Below are 15,792 nucleotides of genomic sequence, written 5' to 3' on the forward strand. Positions count from 1 at the left end.
GCTGTGCAGATGAGTATCACTGCTGAATTGCTTTGCATTGGGACTGAAAAAGTGACATTGCTATTTAGTTGACTTTAACATTGAACGTGGGTTTTGGAGCTCTCATCAGTTTGATTGAAAGTATAAATTTAAGAAAAAAACTACAAAAATTATAAACTATAAAAAATATATATAAAGTAAAACGGACCTGAAACCATAAAAAGAGTCTGGTAAAATACCTTGACCCTATGAGTAGTGGTCCTACAAAATTATATAGCTCTCTGTGGTATGATAGCTGGAATAAGGTATTTAGAGGAGAAACCAGGTATACCAGCATTTTGATATATTGTTTACATTTCGGTGCCTGGAGTACACACGGAGTTTGTGAGAGCCGTTGGGTGTGATTGATATTGTAAGGGCATAACAGTAAGTGTGAAACATGGGACATTCTTGATGTTTCAAGCAGTTTTATCCATTCTGTGCATGTGGCTAGATAAGGTGATAGCGCCTGCCTTCTTTCTGTGAAGCACTTCCAGGAGGGGTGATATCGCAAAACAGGTTGATTATTTAGGTGCACGGCTGTGCTCTCTCTGCCTGGTAAAGCACCTGGCTGTGGCATGGCTTGTAAATACTTGTGACAACTTTACAGTCATCAAGGGTCTGATTTGCTAAGTTTTTATTTCCTACAGACACAGAAATGGAAAAAAATGCTTAGAAAATCAGGCCCCAAACGTTTGCAGTTATCTTGCGGCAAGCCATTAGGAATCTCTTTATGAGGGGCGAGGGGGTTCTAAATGAAAGTTTGTATAAAATGTGGAATGCTTATGTTGGATCAATAGATGAGGGGTGCAGGGCCAACCCAGAATGGGCGCCAGTGAGTAAGCAAAAAAAAAAAAAAAAGAAAATTAAAATGTCCTGGAACTGGGTCACTTGGCAGCTGTGCCTTGCTTACATTCTGTGCGAATAATCCATGGGAGGGCAATTTTCAGCAGTCTGCATAGGGCTGAAATTGGCTGAGTGCGCAAAGTGCACTCAGTCTTTAACCTGAATTTTCAAAGCAGACATGTCTACACAAGTCCGTTTTGAATATTAGCTGGCATTTGCGAAACCCCACGCTACGTAAGCGCATTCATTGATACCTACTCATTAGCAAGTGTAAAGGTGTGCGAGTAGATGTACGTGCAATATTTTTGAAAATTAAAAATATGCGTGCAAATAGTATCCCTGCTCAAACTCTGCCCCTCCCGCCCCCCAGGAAAGCCTCTTTCTAGTGCGCATTAAAGCACGCGCAGAATTACTTCTTTGCTTACTTTTATGCGCACGATCCCCTAATCCGGCAAATTTCCAAAGCCCATTTACATGCCTAAAACTGTGTTATACGCTCCTAAAGCCTTCTATAAACCAAGCTCTTTATGTAACCACTATTTGCTTTGCTTTATTTTTGTTTATAACTAATTTAGTGTAGATTGTGTTGGAAAAGATCACTTACATGGTTTCAGCATCCCGAACCCCAAGAGCTTATAAATCAGAGTTGTGGATAGGCTGGGCCGCAGAACAGCAGGGAAGGTGACGTCACCCAAAATATCTTGCTTATTCTCATGCAGATTTGTTCAAAATTGCAGAATGTCAAAATTAGACCACGCGTCCTGCTTTGCCATTATTCTGTGCTATTTAATCTGATTGACTGACATGAAAACATATAATCCCAGCCATTTTAAATATGGTGATCATCACTGGTACTTCACGTGCAGTGACCATCTCTCCATTTCCTCTGGTAATCTGTTGAATACGTTTCACTGCCTTGAAACTAGTTTCGAAGGCGATCTCCTAGTTACTTCCCAAGACCAGGCTTAGGCCTACAACATCAGCCTTTCAAACAAAATATAATTTCCCTGGCTGTTGTCCTTGAGTGACAGAGCTGATGAAAAATGAAGTCATAGATGACTCTAGCTGACAGTACTAGCATCCTCAATCCATCTTCCCGGTTTATTAACAGGTGCCGATCGCGAATGGCAATCTAATCAAGTCCAACTCCGCCGGAGACGCAACGACAGAAAAATACATTTGCAGAATATTTGCAGAGGAAGGTGGGTAACTAGCTTTCTCTGAAGAAGAAGCAAGGGATTCTGGGTGAGGTCATCTGCTGGAGCCCGGGTCGGTGCAATGATTGCACAGCTTCCAGAGATGTCATCATGCTCACAGAGCATGTGCAGGCATCCCACGTCATGGCCACTGCGTCAGGTCCTCCTTTAGTTACACTTTGTCCCCCCCAGAGCCTAATGGACACTATTTTTTCTCAGCTCAGATATTTTTCTTAATTCACCTGAAAGCTGGGAGAAGGGGCCTGACTTGTTTCAGTTCAGCCTCTCTCCAGCCTATTTAGACTTACAGAACTCGAAAGTCTGTCTGGCTGCATAGTGCATCGAGGTGTGGGGTTGGGAGGCCCTTCTTCTTCTCAAAGCGGGTGATGTTTGGGACTGGGGGCGAGAGCAGGCAGCTTTAAGAATGTATCTTTAATTTTTTACAATTCTGCTGCTTCAGGGTGCAGCGGGGGGAGGGGAGGAGAGGTGGGACAGAGGGGTCTCCCTAAACTCTCAGGGGGCTTGAGCACTATAGAAGGTGGGGGCTCTCGGGGGGGGGGGGGGGGGGGTGTCGCTCGGCCCCTTTAACGACATACCCTGGGGGGCATCGGAACGTGACTTAGCATCCCGATGTTCCTGGCGGGAAGTTAGCTACGCCTCTTGACGTGCGGCTAAGTTTCCATCAAATGACTCGACTTGCCAAGTTTACTGCGAGCAGTGTTATTTGATTACCATATTAATGAACTGATCTGCATGTAAATCAGCTCACCAAGTTACTGCTCAGGATGTGAAATTCCGTGCGGTTTCTGCGGGAATGCATTTACTGTTTACCTTACCACAGGTTAGTAAATGACACCCCCCCCCCCCCCCTTAGTTAGGCTGCGCCTTTGTAAGTCTTGAGTTCTGCGAGTAAAGCTGCCTGACTGAAAATATACCCCCATTTAGTGGCTAAAGAGTACCTGCATATTTAATTACACATCTGCATTTTGCTTCCTAAAAAAAAAATAGGTGCTAGCAGGCCGGCTCATAGGCTGGGGATGCTGCGGAAGATGCGGGGGGCGAGTGTATATGGCCAGGTGGGGGTGGCGTGTGGATCATTCGCTCCCCCTCGCTCTCTCCTTTTTTCCCCATCCCTCCTTTTTTATTTTTTTTTTTTACTCCTCCAACCCCTTTCCCCCCTCTTCTCCTTCTTCCCCCTCTCCTCTCCTGCCTCACAGATGGACGCGCAGGCGTAAAAACTGAAAGTATGTGTATGTTTTAAATTTCCTAAACTAATACTCCCGGGGCATGTCTAGGCCAGGAGAGAAATCCACGTGCACTAATTGAATTTTCAAATATAGGTGCCTGGTTTTTTCCCCCGTTTAAGTCTCCATCTACAGAAATAGCTGGAGCAAGTATGCGGGGGAACTTTTCTACCCGTCAAACTTCTGATGGGTTTTCAAACCGAAACTCCCTGGTTGGTACTACCCATGCACCCTCTCCGTGTAACTTGAAGTGATGATGGTGGGAGGGGGGAGGGTTTGCTCTGGACAAGCACGGAAAAGGCTGAAGTTAGCCACTAAATGGGGGTATATTTTCAGTTAGGCAGCTTTACTCGCATAACTCAAGACTTACAAAGGCGCAGCCTAACTAAGGGGGGGGGGGGGGGGTCATTTACTAACCTGTGGTAAGGTAAACAGTAAATGCATCTACCCCCACCACCGCTGCCACCTTCCTCCTGTGCCATCTGCACCCTGGGCTTAGTTTCTTGGAAAGCTTTCTTCTGTCATAGTTTTCCTTTTTTTTTTTTTTTTTGGCCCTCTTTACATTTGAAAGAATGAATTTATAGGCTTAGGCAGGGATAAAAGAAATAAGTTATTACAGGGCATTTGTGTAGACTCTGATCTTCGATGGCAGCAGAGCATCGTTCGGCTCTCATGGCATCTTTTTATGAAAGCATTTTCTATGGCAGTCATAAATAAACAAGCCCTGCTGAAGGAAGTGATAACAAAAAAATGAAAACTGAGCCGTACGGTGCCTTTTATTGTTTAGACAAAGCATCTGTGACTATTAAATAGGCAGCTATTGTAATCTTGTCGTGTCTGTGTCACCAGCGGATCTGGCTGCGGTGAGCTGACAGTTTGTCTGGATAAGTAGGTGAGGGGCAGAACATGCATTCAGATCGAGAAAGTCTCTTACTGCCAAGACCAGAGCTGCCGTCCTCGAGGAAAGGAGCTGCAATATTAATTGTCATTGTCTCTAAAAAAAATAAATAACTAAAAATAAAAAGTCTTTTTTTGTTAAATGTTATCTTGGAGCTTGCCCAGCCAGTTCTGGAGGGCTTTCTCTCTGTCCCCCTTTATCAGGGAAGCACAGCTTGCAGATAGCTGCCCGGCTATTAAAGCACTGATGATTCCTCTCACTTCAAAGAATCAGCTGATACCCGGATTCCAAGGTCTCAGTAGTGACTTAGCCTAAAGAGTCCTCTCTGTATCATATTTTCACGCTTTCCTCCGTGTCGGCTAGTTAACAGGGGCGATGTGCTTGCTTGTTGACTGAAGTGGCATGGGAGTCTGAAACTCCAGAGAGAGCGTGAACCTTCCCCACGCTTTCCCCTGGGGGGGGGGGGGGGGAATTCGCATTACATCTCCCTGCATGCAAGAGGGTAAAACCAGGACTGATTCAGGCTGCTCTTTTTTGGCAGAAAGAGCCCGATATTCAGCGCTGCTTAACTGGATCTGTAGCGACTTACCTGGTTAAGCGGCGGCCCCTGAATATCCAACTTCGTTCAGAGGCCACCAATTTAGTTGGATAAGCCATTTATCCGGCTAAGTAGTTAACTGAATAACCAGTGGGCGGGCAGTAGGTAGATTGGGCATAATTTAGCCATAAGAACATAAGAAAATGCCATACTGGGTCAGACCAAGGGTCCATCAAGCCCAGCATCCTGTTTCCAACAGTGGCCAAACCAGGCCATAAGAACCTGGCAAGTACCCAAGAACTAAGTCTATTCCATGTAACCATTGCTAATGGCAGTGGCTATTCTCTAAGGGGCGGATTTTAAGAGCCCTGCTCGCCTAAATCCGCCCAAAACCGGGCGGATTTAGGCGAGCAGGGCCCTGCGCGCCAGGAAGCCTATTTTACATAGGCCTACCGGCGCGCGCAGAGCCCCGGGACTCGCGTAAGTCCCGGGGTTCTCCGAGGGGGGCGTGTTGGGGGCGGGCCCGGTCGTCGCGGCGTTTCGGGGGCGTGTCGGCAGTGTTTTGGGGGCGGGTACGGGGGCGTGGCTACGGCCCGGGGCGGTCCGGGGGCGTGGCCGCGCCCTCCGTACCCGCCCCCAGGTCGCTGCCCGGCGTGCAGGAGGCCCGCTCGCGCGCGGGGATTTACGCCTCCCGGAGGGAGGCGTAAATCCCCGGAGAAAGGTAAGGGGGAGGTGTAGACAGGGCCGGGCGGGTGGGTTAGGTAGAGGAAGGGAGGGGAAGGTGAGGGGAGGGCGTTAGAGGATTCCCTCCAAGGCCGCTCCGATTTCGGAGCGGCCTTGGAGGGAACGGGGGTAGGCTGCGCGGCTCGGCGCGCGCCGGCTATACAAAATCCATAGCCTTGCGCGCGCCGATCCAGGTTTTTAGCAGATACGCGCGGCTCCGCGCGTATCTACTAAAATCCAGCGTACTTTTGTTTGCGCCTGGAGCGCAAACAAAAGTAGGCTATTCGCGCTCCTTTTAAAATCCGCCCCAGAAATTACAAACTAAGGAAAAAAAACCCCAAAACCTGACTAGTGATAAATCAGAAAATTTATTCAGGCTCACTGGCAACCATTTCAGCCTCAGCCCCGGAGGAAAAGTCCCTTGCTGGGTTGTGAAACATTGGTTGCCAGTATTCCTAAGTAAATACTTTGATTTATTACTTTTGTGCTGGGCTTGTCTTTGGATGCAGTCCCATTAGGAAAATCAAGAGGGCAAAAAAAAAATACAAGACACGTGGGCTGCATTCTCTTTTCGAAAATTTATTGCAGCTTGTCAGCTTGTGATTTTGGTATCATATCAACATCTGCAATAAAGAATAAAACCAAAGGTCAAAACGCAAACATAGTGATGTGATTTTGGGAGTAACCTTTTAGGAGGCAAGTTTCAAAACTGTGCGGGAGGGTGAAAAGCCTGCTGGTACCGTTAACCACGGACTTTGCAACCATTTTCAAAAAACGAAGTATGCACAAACTTTCCCCTTGAAAATTGCTCAAGGAAAAGCACCTGCACATACCCCTGCCCTTTCTGCGGATGCTTTTTCCGGCAAAGAGAATGCATGCAGATTTGAAAATACCAATATGACGTGTGTTGTGGCCTCCCCTGACCTTAGCCCGCCACGGGAACTCTCCGGGAAAAAGTAGCTCAAAGTACATACTCTGTGGAACAATGTCCCCATATGCGGGATAGACAATTTTCATGCAGTCTGTTTCCCTAGATAAATAGCCCTCCATATGACTTAAAAGTGTTGTTCACCGAGGTTTTTCTCCCATTGAGGTAGATTTTAAAAACATACGCGCGCGTACTTTTGTTCGCGCCACCGGATTTTATAAGATACGCGCGTAGCCGCGCGTATCTTATAAAATCCGGGGTCGGCGCGCACAAGGGGGTGCACATTTGTGCAACTTGCACGCACCGAGCCCTGCGCGCACTGCCCATTCCCTCCAAGGCCGCTCCGAAATCGGAGCGGCCTCGGAGGGAACGTTCTTTCTACCCCCCCCCCCGCACATTCCCTTCCCTTCCCTAACCGCCCCCCCCCCCGGCCCTATCTAGACCGCTGTGTCGGGGCACTCGGCCACGCCCCTGGACCGCCCACACGCCCCCGACACACCCCCAGTCCCAAACTGCGCCCCTGGCCATGCCCACAACCCCAAACCATGCCCCCTGGCCACGCCCCCGCCCGCCCCTTTTTGCAAGCCCCAGGACTTACGCGCGTCCCGGGGCTTGTGTGCGCCGCCGAGCCTATGCAAAATAGGCTCGGTGCGCGCGGGGGGGGGGGGGGGGGTTGGGGTAGGTTTTCGGGGGGTATGCGTGTATCCCTTTGAAAATCTACCCCATTCTGTGTACATGGGAAAAGATCTTGAAGAATCAGGCCCTGAGGCATCTTATACATGCCTTAAAATTGAGTTAACTCACCTAAGCCAGCCATATTCAGTTAGAATTTTCAGTCGAGCGTGCATACTTAGAGTGCACACAAACTTAGCTGCCTAGAAAAAAGACATTCTGGGAGTGTGTCATAGATGTATGCACATTCCTTACATTTTCAAAATGTACATACATAGATTGCATGCTGCTAATATGCATGACTTTATACCGCCATTGTGCATCTCTTAAATGTATGCACATCTATTTAGCTGCATAACAACCCCAAATTCAGTGACTTTGCTGTTAGGCACTTTATTGAAAATTCTGCCCTGTGCAATCTTTTTTTTTTTTGCATGTGCTTAACAATTTTGTAAAAGCTATTGAAGCTCCCTCCATCCCTGTGTTTCTCACCACATCAGTAGATCTTGTATTCTCCACTTTCCTTCAGCATTGGAATAAAAGAGTTCCATACTGCTCACTTCCTCTTTTATTTGACAAGTATTTCTTGAAACCTCTACATCTGTGGCCTGGCTGAGCTCCTGCTGCTTCACTTAACAACCTGGTAGTCTCTTTACTAACACTTCACTCTCACCATCATCTTCTCTCCTCACTCCATCAAGAAAAGAATATGTGCCTTATAAAACTTGAGGTAACTTCATTTTCTCTTAACAAAGCTTTTCTTTTCTTTTCTTTTTTTTTTTTTTTAACTCTGAGCTCTTAGGGAAAAAAAAAAACCTTTCAAAGTATTCTTAATGTAAGATGCATTCTCTTTTAGAGAGGCAAAAGCAAAGGATGAAGATTGTGCAGTTGGAAAAAAAAAAAAAGTCTGTTCGGAGCACTTTGATTTCAGGTGTTCTTGAGGGCTCCCTACTTACCATAGTTCTGTAACCTACTTTTCTCATTGAGGATCCTGACGTTTGAAGTTTCAGCTTTCTGAGTGTAAACCAAAAATGCTGCATCAAGGTAAAGCAGCAACAGCTTGCAAAGCTTTGCTAGCAGGAAGCTGCATGTCAACCTTGGGTCATATTGCTCATGCTCCTTCTGTCTCTTTTCTTCTGCACACCAGAATCTGGATTTTCTGTTGACTTCGCTCCCTCTGCTCATTAAACATTCACTTCTCTCTTTCCCCAAGAATCGCCTTCCGCTCGTTTAACATCCGTCCATAGCCTCGCACCTGCAAAATTAGGCAGCAGTTTAATAGGGCTTTTTTTTTTTTCTAATTTTTTGCCCCACTAGGTTGAGGGAAAGACATGGGAAAATGGAAATTCAGCGCAAGCAGATAATTGCCTTCGTCTGTAGCTCTTAAAACGATGAAAAAGATACAGAGGGAAAAGAAACAGTCATTATTTCTGTCTTGGAAAAAAAAAAAAACCCCTTGGCTCTGCCAATGGCTCATTATTATCATTAGCATTCCATTAACCTCTAGTCAGACAAGTAAGCTGAAGGTAATTTCAGAGGAACAACAACAAAAGAAGGAAAATTAAAAATTACCCAGGTGTAGGTGACATTCTCCATCTGCTTTCATTACATATTTGTAGGGTCACAGCGCCTGTGCTTGGCCAGCTGCCTGCTCCTAAATGGCATTTAGGAATGGCTACAGGAAAAAAACGAACTGGGGGAAAATTCATGGCGTGCAACCAAAAGCAATTCCTTTTAACAAAAGCACAGGAAGCCTTTGCAGCACGGTGCAGCACCATGAAAGTGACAATATAACATGTCCTTTGTTTTCCAAAGACTGGATTTTGTTTTTGGTGGGGAGGAGGGCTGGGGCTCTGCTGTGTTTTCCTTCCCTTGAAATGCCCGTTCCTGAAGAGCCTGTTGGCAGGGGCGGCGCAAGGCAATTTGTTGCCTGAGGCGAGGGATGAGATGGGGCTGCCCCTCCCCCCAAGGCACAGCATGGGTTAAGTCATCGAGTGGGGTGGGGGGTTCCCCTTGGAGTCTGGCCTCTTTAGTGATTTGAAATGCTGCGGAAGGAGGAAAGCCGGGGTCAGATTTCCCAGAGGAGTGGCAGATAGAGGGTCAGTGATAATATTCTATGAAAACTGGCAACCCTGCTAAACTCCCAGTAACCTTTCAATCCTGCCTCCCATGCTTCCCCAGCATTTGCCCCTTGGAGAAGTGGAAGAATGGATGAATGATGGGAGTCCGCATGTCGCAGACTCTCTCCAGGTCACTGCTAGGGTATCAGGTGCCCTAGACAAATCTTACAGCCTTCCGCCCCCTCTCTTCCACTTCTCACCACATACAATTAAAAATTATGCATTTACAATAACAGGATTTGCATGTAAAAGGGCATTCATAGTTTTCTAAGGTAAAAATATCAAAATATGGATATTATTTTTACATGCACTGCTTTAGTGCCGACCAGAATCCCCTGCAAAAAAGATAATTGGAACCCTTATAGTATTAAGCCTACTTGTTCGATGTGGTCTTGACCCATAGAAAGCTGTGAGCAAACTGAATTACAATTACAAAATAGTAAGCCTCCAATACCAAAACAGCATTAAATGCCAGCACTCAAACAGAAAACACTATACCTATGAAAAGACAATACTGCAAATATTACACCAGGTCCTATAACATCAATACACCTCCTATTAGGAAAATAAAAAAAGTCAGGCTGCAGTAGATTCCTACACAGATACTACATCCAGCACAATACCTCACCTCAGTCATACCTGCAGACAGATCTCCACCAAATACAGAATAAAGACACCATAAAGGTTAAATAGAAATGTGCAGACAAAAACTCAACTGGAAACTGCTAGAAGCCAGACTCTATATATAGTGCAACAATGGAAAAACAGAAACACCATCATTCCTTATAAAACAATAATAAAATCAAGAAATATAATACAATCATAATAGTAAAATCTATACTTATAGAAAATAAATATTTCAAAACAGCTGATGAACAGGACATCATTAAACAATTAAACTCAAACATTTATTTTTTTTTAAAGTTCTCAGTAGTTACAGTTTATTAAATTTGATTAATTGCTTTTCTATAACAATGATATCAAAGCAATGTACATATAATCAGTAAACTAGTTCAAAACAGACGCATCAAATAACACGCAACAATTAAACTTAATAAGAATAAAAAAACTTTCCCATTCTCGGGATTTTTTGATTTCCAGTCAGCCTGAAATTGTCGAGGACTGAGGGAGGGGAGCCACACAAATGTTCTTATCCAATGAGTTACAACAATGTAATGTGCCATTACACTATAATTTTATTCTCTGGGGAGTATGCATAGCAACCAGCGACCCTATTGAGACAACGCTGGGGTCCAAAGAAAGGTCACAATTTCTGGGTTTGATTGATTGGTGTCTTTTCTCCAGAAGCAACCTATTTTGTGGCAGCCCCACCATCTACTTTCTGCCCCACAGTCTCAAAGTTGGCTGGAACCTTTGTGGATATCCTTATGCAGTCTCTGTGGAATAAGATGCCATCTATATAATAGCATCTATGAATTTTTTAGAATTAGAAATTACTAGAACTGGGCATTGTCAGAGACAGGATACTGGGCTTGATGGATCATTGCATTTCTTATGTTCTTATGAGTGGAGCAGGAGAGCCATTGATCAGCTGGTTGTAGGGGTGTAGGCGGGAGGTAGGGAAAATAGGCTGCACAGTATCAGGGGTGGAAGGACAGACTGCTGGAGATTTCTCTCTTGTCAAGGAGATGGGGTTGGGTGTGGGCCATATTGATTTTCTCATTTGTGTTGAAGGGGTGGGCGCACATCACAGCCCACGTCAGAAGGAATAATGCAATCATTTAACTCTGTAGCTCCTGGGATGTAGTTACATTTTTGTGTTAGCCCAGGGATTAATGCACATGTCATGGCAATACATGAATATCAGTGAGCTAGAAGCATGCATTTACATGCAACACAGATCATTTGAATATTCGTCATGGAAAGCCAGAAAAAGTTGCTTTTAATGCAAATGCATTATTGCAATTGCATTTAGCACGTGTTGAGCTGTTAATGCCCTTTAGGAATATAAAACCCTAAAATGTGAAAAATTCCATAGGATTTTTAATATCTACTGTGTTCACAGGACCTGTTTTATATCTTATCCAAAAGCCAAGTAAATAATATATGACTATAATGAAATACAATACATAAATATAGAGAGGTCTATATTCAGGTCTATATTCAGGTCTGCGACCTTAGAGAATCCAGGCCTAAGTTAGCTGGTTAATTTAGCTAGCTAATTCAACTCCTCCCAGTTACGCCCTTGGACTGCCCCTAGCTTATCTGACTAAATTCTAGCCGTCTAACTTATTAACCGGCTAGAATGTAGCTGGATAAGCCATTTAGATGGATAACTATTACATTATCCGTCTAAATGGCTTTTGAAAATGGACCTCATAATGAATAATGCTGAACTCTGAATTTCCTATTATCCTTCACAATCACAAGTGGATATGAACAGTGGGAGAAAGTGTATTGGGAGAAAGTGTATTCCATGGATACATTTAATGGTGGCGGATGCTTTAGTGGAAATCAACTCCATTCAATGGATTTCAATGGGACTTTAATGACTGCAATTATATTCGCAATGAATTGTCAATAGGTTTTACCTGCATTAAAGTACTTAACGTGGGTACTTAGGTTTTTGAAAATTGCTAAGATAGTAAGTTACATTTATATTTTTATTGTAAAATTACCCTGATAGTTTGCAGCAGTCAAAAAAGCAAATAGAATGTTAAGAATTATTAGGAAAGGAATGGTTAATAGAACGGAAAATGTCATAATGCCTCTGTATCGCTCCATGGTGAGACCGCACCTTGAATACTGTGTACAGTTCTGGTCGCCGCATCTCAAAAAAGATATAGTTGCGATGGAGAAGGTACAGAGAAGGGCAACCAAAATGATAAAGGGGATGGAACAGCTCCCCTATGAAGAAAGGCTGAAGAGGTTAGGGCTGTTCAGCTTGGAGAAGAGACGGCTGAGGGGGGATATGATAGAGGTCTTTAAGATCATGAGAGGTCTTGAACAAGTAGATGTGACTCGGTTATTTACACTTTCGAATAACAGAAGGACTGGGGGCATTCCATGAAGTTAGCAAGTAGCACATTTAAGACTAATCGGAGAAAATTCTTTTTTACTCAACGCACAATAAAGCTCTGGAATTTGTTGCCAGAGGATGTGGTTAGTGCAGTTAGTGTAGCTGGGTTCAAAAAAGGTTTGGATAAGTTCTTGGAGGAGAAGTCCATTAATGGCTATTAATCAATTTTACTTAGGGAATAGCCACTGCTATTAATTGCATCAGTAGCATGGGTTCTTCTTAGTGATTGGGTAATTGCCAGGTTCTTGTGGCCTGGTTTTGGCCTCTATTGGAAACAGGATGCTGGGCTTGATGGACCCTTGGTCTGACCCAGCATGGCAATTTCTTATGTTCTTATGAGTGTTATTGCCTCCAATGACCTAACCTTACCTCTGATTCCACCTACATTTCCTATAGGTAAAGGTAGGCAAGTTGTTGATCCCTACGCATACGTTTAACCATATATAGGCTGGGCAATTTTCAGACAGCCTACTTACCTCGAGTAATTGCCTTCTAGAAGATCAAAACATCTTATCACAGGATATGCAAGACAGCAAAAGAAAACCAGAATGTCTTACCAGGTTACAAGTTTATTTATTATATGCATGAAATCAAAGATCTCAAAATAATTCCTTACCACATTAAAACCTGTGTGCAATTCAGTCTAAGAGCTCTGCATAGAATTTACTTCCATTACATCCCTTTAAATTCATCCACGCTGCAATACAATTTGTATGACCTTTGCATGATGCAATGGAATGGAAAGGTCCTAACCCTAGGGCCACAGAACAAGTATAAAAGGTATGAAATCATCTCTCTTGACAGAATTAACCACTCACATGGGGGATTCATAGCAAAGAGTAGTAATATAGGAGCATGCTAATCACATGCCCTGTGTCTTTGCTATGAATTATTATTACCTTATTATCAATCATCTGTTTGAGTCAAGGTATTTGAGGTTTTTGTTTGTTAAAAAGTCTGATGCATACACACATCAATTAGAGTGATCAATTAACACTTTTCCTGCAAATAAAGTTTTATACCTGATTTTCAAAAGCATTGCTATGTACAGAAACCCGGTTTTATTTATTTATTTAACGAGTTTTATATACCGTCATTTGGAAACGTCAAAATAACGCCATCAATTTACAATTTACGGGTTTTAAGCCCGTAAATTGGCTTTTGAAAAATGTCTGGGAGTTTGTGCAGAATGTTTTCTCCTCGTACTTTTGTGTGCATTGCAAAGAGCTGTTCTGAGGGGGAGGAGCAGAGTTGAGGCAGGGGAAACTATGTATGTGTATATTTTCGATTTTCAAAAGTGTGAGTGTACATTTCCCCAAATTTACCCTGCCACGCAGGAGTACTCGGCATAGTCACTCGTTTTCAGAGCGGACTTACACGTGTACATTCACTTTGAAAATCCAGGGTAAAGTCTACGTGTACTTTCTGCATGAAGACATTAGCCCTACGCAGGCTGCTGTAAAATTACCCTCCCTGTGTGTGGACAAAAGCATACAAGGAGCAATTCATTTGACTGGAAATACTGCAGTTGAGAGATGCCTACTGGAACTGTGAAATGTATCTGTTTTTATCTGCGCTCTGCTGGTCCATGCCTGCTCCAGTGGGATTTATTACATAATTACAGACATGATGGAATGTCAACATAAGAATTGCTGTGGTTTGATTTGTGCTTTACTCATCTCAGACAAAAATACTGTCAGTGTTAGCAATATCACACCTTTATTTATTGGTTTTAATAAAAATTGATGAATTCTTGAAGTAAATCTTTAATGCACAAAAAACTCTAATTTATGATAGCAATAAACATATATTAGTCTTTTTCAGCATCCAAAGTATGACTTTGGGTTCCTATTGTAAAAGCCCACCATATAAGCTTCTCTTGTGTAAATCCACATTAGCGTTAAACTTCGGGCCTCCAGTGGATTTTAAGATTGGTGCTCCTATTTTCCTTTTATCACTGACTATTTCTATTTGGTTTATTGGCTTGAGAAGAATGCACAAGTTTCTACAAAGTGCAAAAGAGGAGGATTCTTTGGCTTACTGGGACTCGTGCATTGTTTTTGTAGGGGAGGTGAATGTGAGATTACTTGCTAGAGGTTTAGGGGATTTTTTTTAAATGCAGGTGAGCAGGAGAAAGCTTTGTTGCATGAGATTGCTGCACAGCGTGGATGAATTTAAAGGGATGTAATGGAAGTAAATTCTATGCAGAGCTCTTAGACTGAATTGCACACAGGTTTTAATGTGGTAAGGAATTATTTTGAGATCTTTGATTTCATGCATATAATAAATAAACTTGTAACCTGGTAAGACATTCTGGCTTTCTTTTGCTGTCTTGCATATCCTGTGATAAGATGTTTTGATCTTCTAGAAGGCAATTACTCGAGGTAAGTAGGCTGTCTGAAAATTGCCCAGCCTATATGTGGTTAAAAGTATGCGTAGGGATCAACAACTTGCCTACCTTTACCTATAGGAAATGTAGATGGAATCAGATGTAGGGTTAGGTCATTGGAGGCAATAACACTCATTGTCTTTCATTTTCAAAACTATCAGGGTAATTTTCCAATAAAAATATAAATGTAACTTACTATCTTAGCAATTTTCAAAAACCTAAGTACCCTTGTTAAGTACATTTAATGCAGGTAAAACCTATTGACAATTCATTGGGAAGATAATGTAGCCATTTTCAAAGGTAGCTACACTTTAAGAGGCTCATTTTGTAACACCGTGAATACTGTAAGTTAGCCAGAAAATACAGTTTTGCTGCAGGGATGCTTTTGAATTTACTCTCTTACTACTAATACTACTACTTAAGAACATAAGAACATAAGAAATTGCCATGCTGGGTCAGACCAAGGGTCCATCAAGCCCAGCATCCTGTTTCCAACAGAGGCCAAACCAGGCCACAAGAACCTGGCAATTACCCAAACACCTAGAAGATCCCATGCTACTGATGCAATTAATAGCAGTGACTATTCCCTAAGTAAACTTGATTAATAGCAGTTAATGGACTTCTCTTCCAAGAACTTATCCAAACCTTTTTTGAACCCAGCTACACTAACTGCACTAACCACATCCTCTGGCAACAAATTCCAGAGATTTATTGTGCGTTGAGTGAAAAAGAATTTTCTCCGATTAGTCTTAAATGTGCTACTTGCTAACTTCATGGAATGCCCCCTAGTCCTTCTATTATTCGAAAGTGTAAATAACCGAGTCACATCTACTCGTTCAAGACCTCTCATGATCTTAAAGACCTCTATGATATCCCCCCTCAGCCGTCTCTTCTCCAAGCTGAACAGCCCTAACCTCTTCAGCCTTTCCTCATAGGGGAGCTGTTCCATCCCCTTTATCATTTTGGTTGCCCTTCTCTGTACCTTCTCCATTGCAACTATATCTTTTTTGAGATACGGCGACCAGAATTGTACACAGTATTCAAGGTGTGGTCTCACCATGGAGCGATATAGAGGCATTATGACATTTTCCGTTTTATTAACCATTCCCTTCCTAATAATTCCTAACATTTTATTTGCTTTTTTGACTGCTGCAGCACACTGAGCTGACGATTTCAATGT

General features: G+C 43.3%; 1 protein-coding gene across 3 annotated transcripts in view; it reads left to right on the top strand.

The window, feature by feature from the left end:
• Window positions 1-15,792, top strand: part of LOC115073978 (opioid-binding protein/cell adhesion molecule homolog) — a 1,138,013-nt gene that overhangs the window by 468,807 nt on the left and 653,414 nt on the right. For 2 of the 3 annotated variants that reach the window (XM_029572996.1, XM_029572997.1), the window contains exon 3: window positions 1,976-2,066. The exons of the other annotated variant lie outside the window; for it this stretch is intronic. In XM_029572996.1, the coding sequence (XP_029428856.1) occupies window positions 1,976-2,066 (91 nt within the window). The remainder of the gene's footprint in view (window positions 1-1,975; window positions 2,067-15,792) is intronic. 3 annotated transcript variants of the gene reach the window in all.

The sequence above is a fragment of the Rhinatrema bivittatum genome, chromosome 12, assembly GCF_901001135.1.
Source record: "Rhinatrema bivittatum chromosome 12, aRhiBiv1.1, whole genome shotgun sequence".
Lineage (NCBI taxonomy): Eukaryota > Metazoa > Chordata > Amphibia > Gymnophiona > Rhinatrematidae > Rhinatrema > Rhinatrema bivittatum.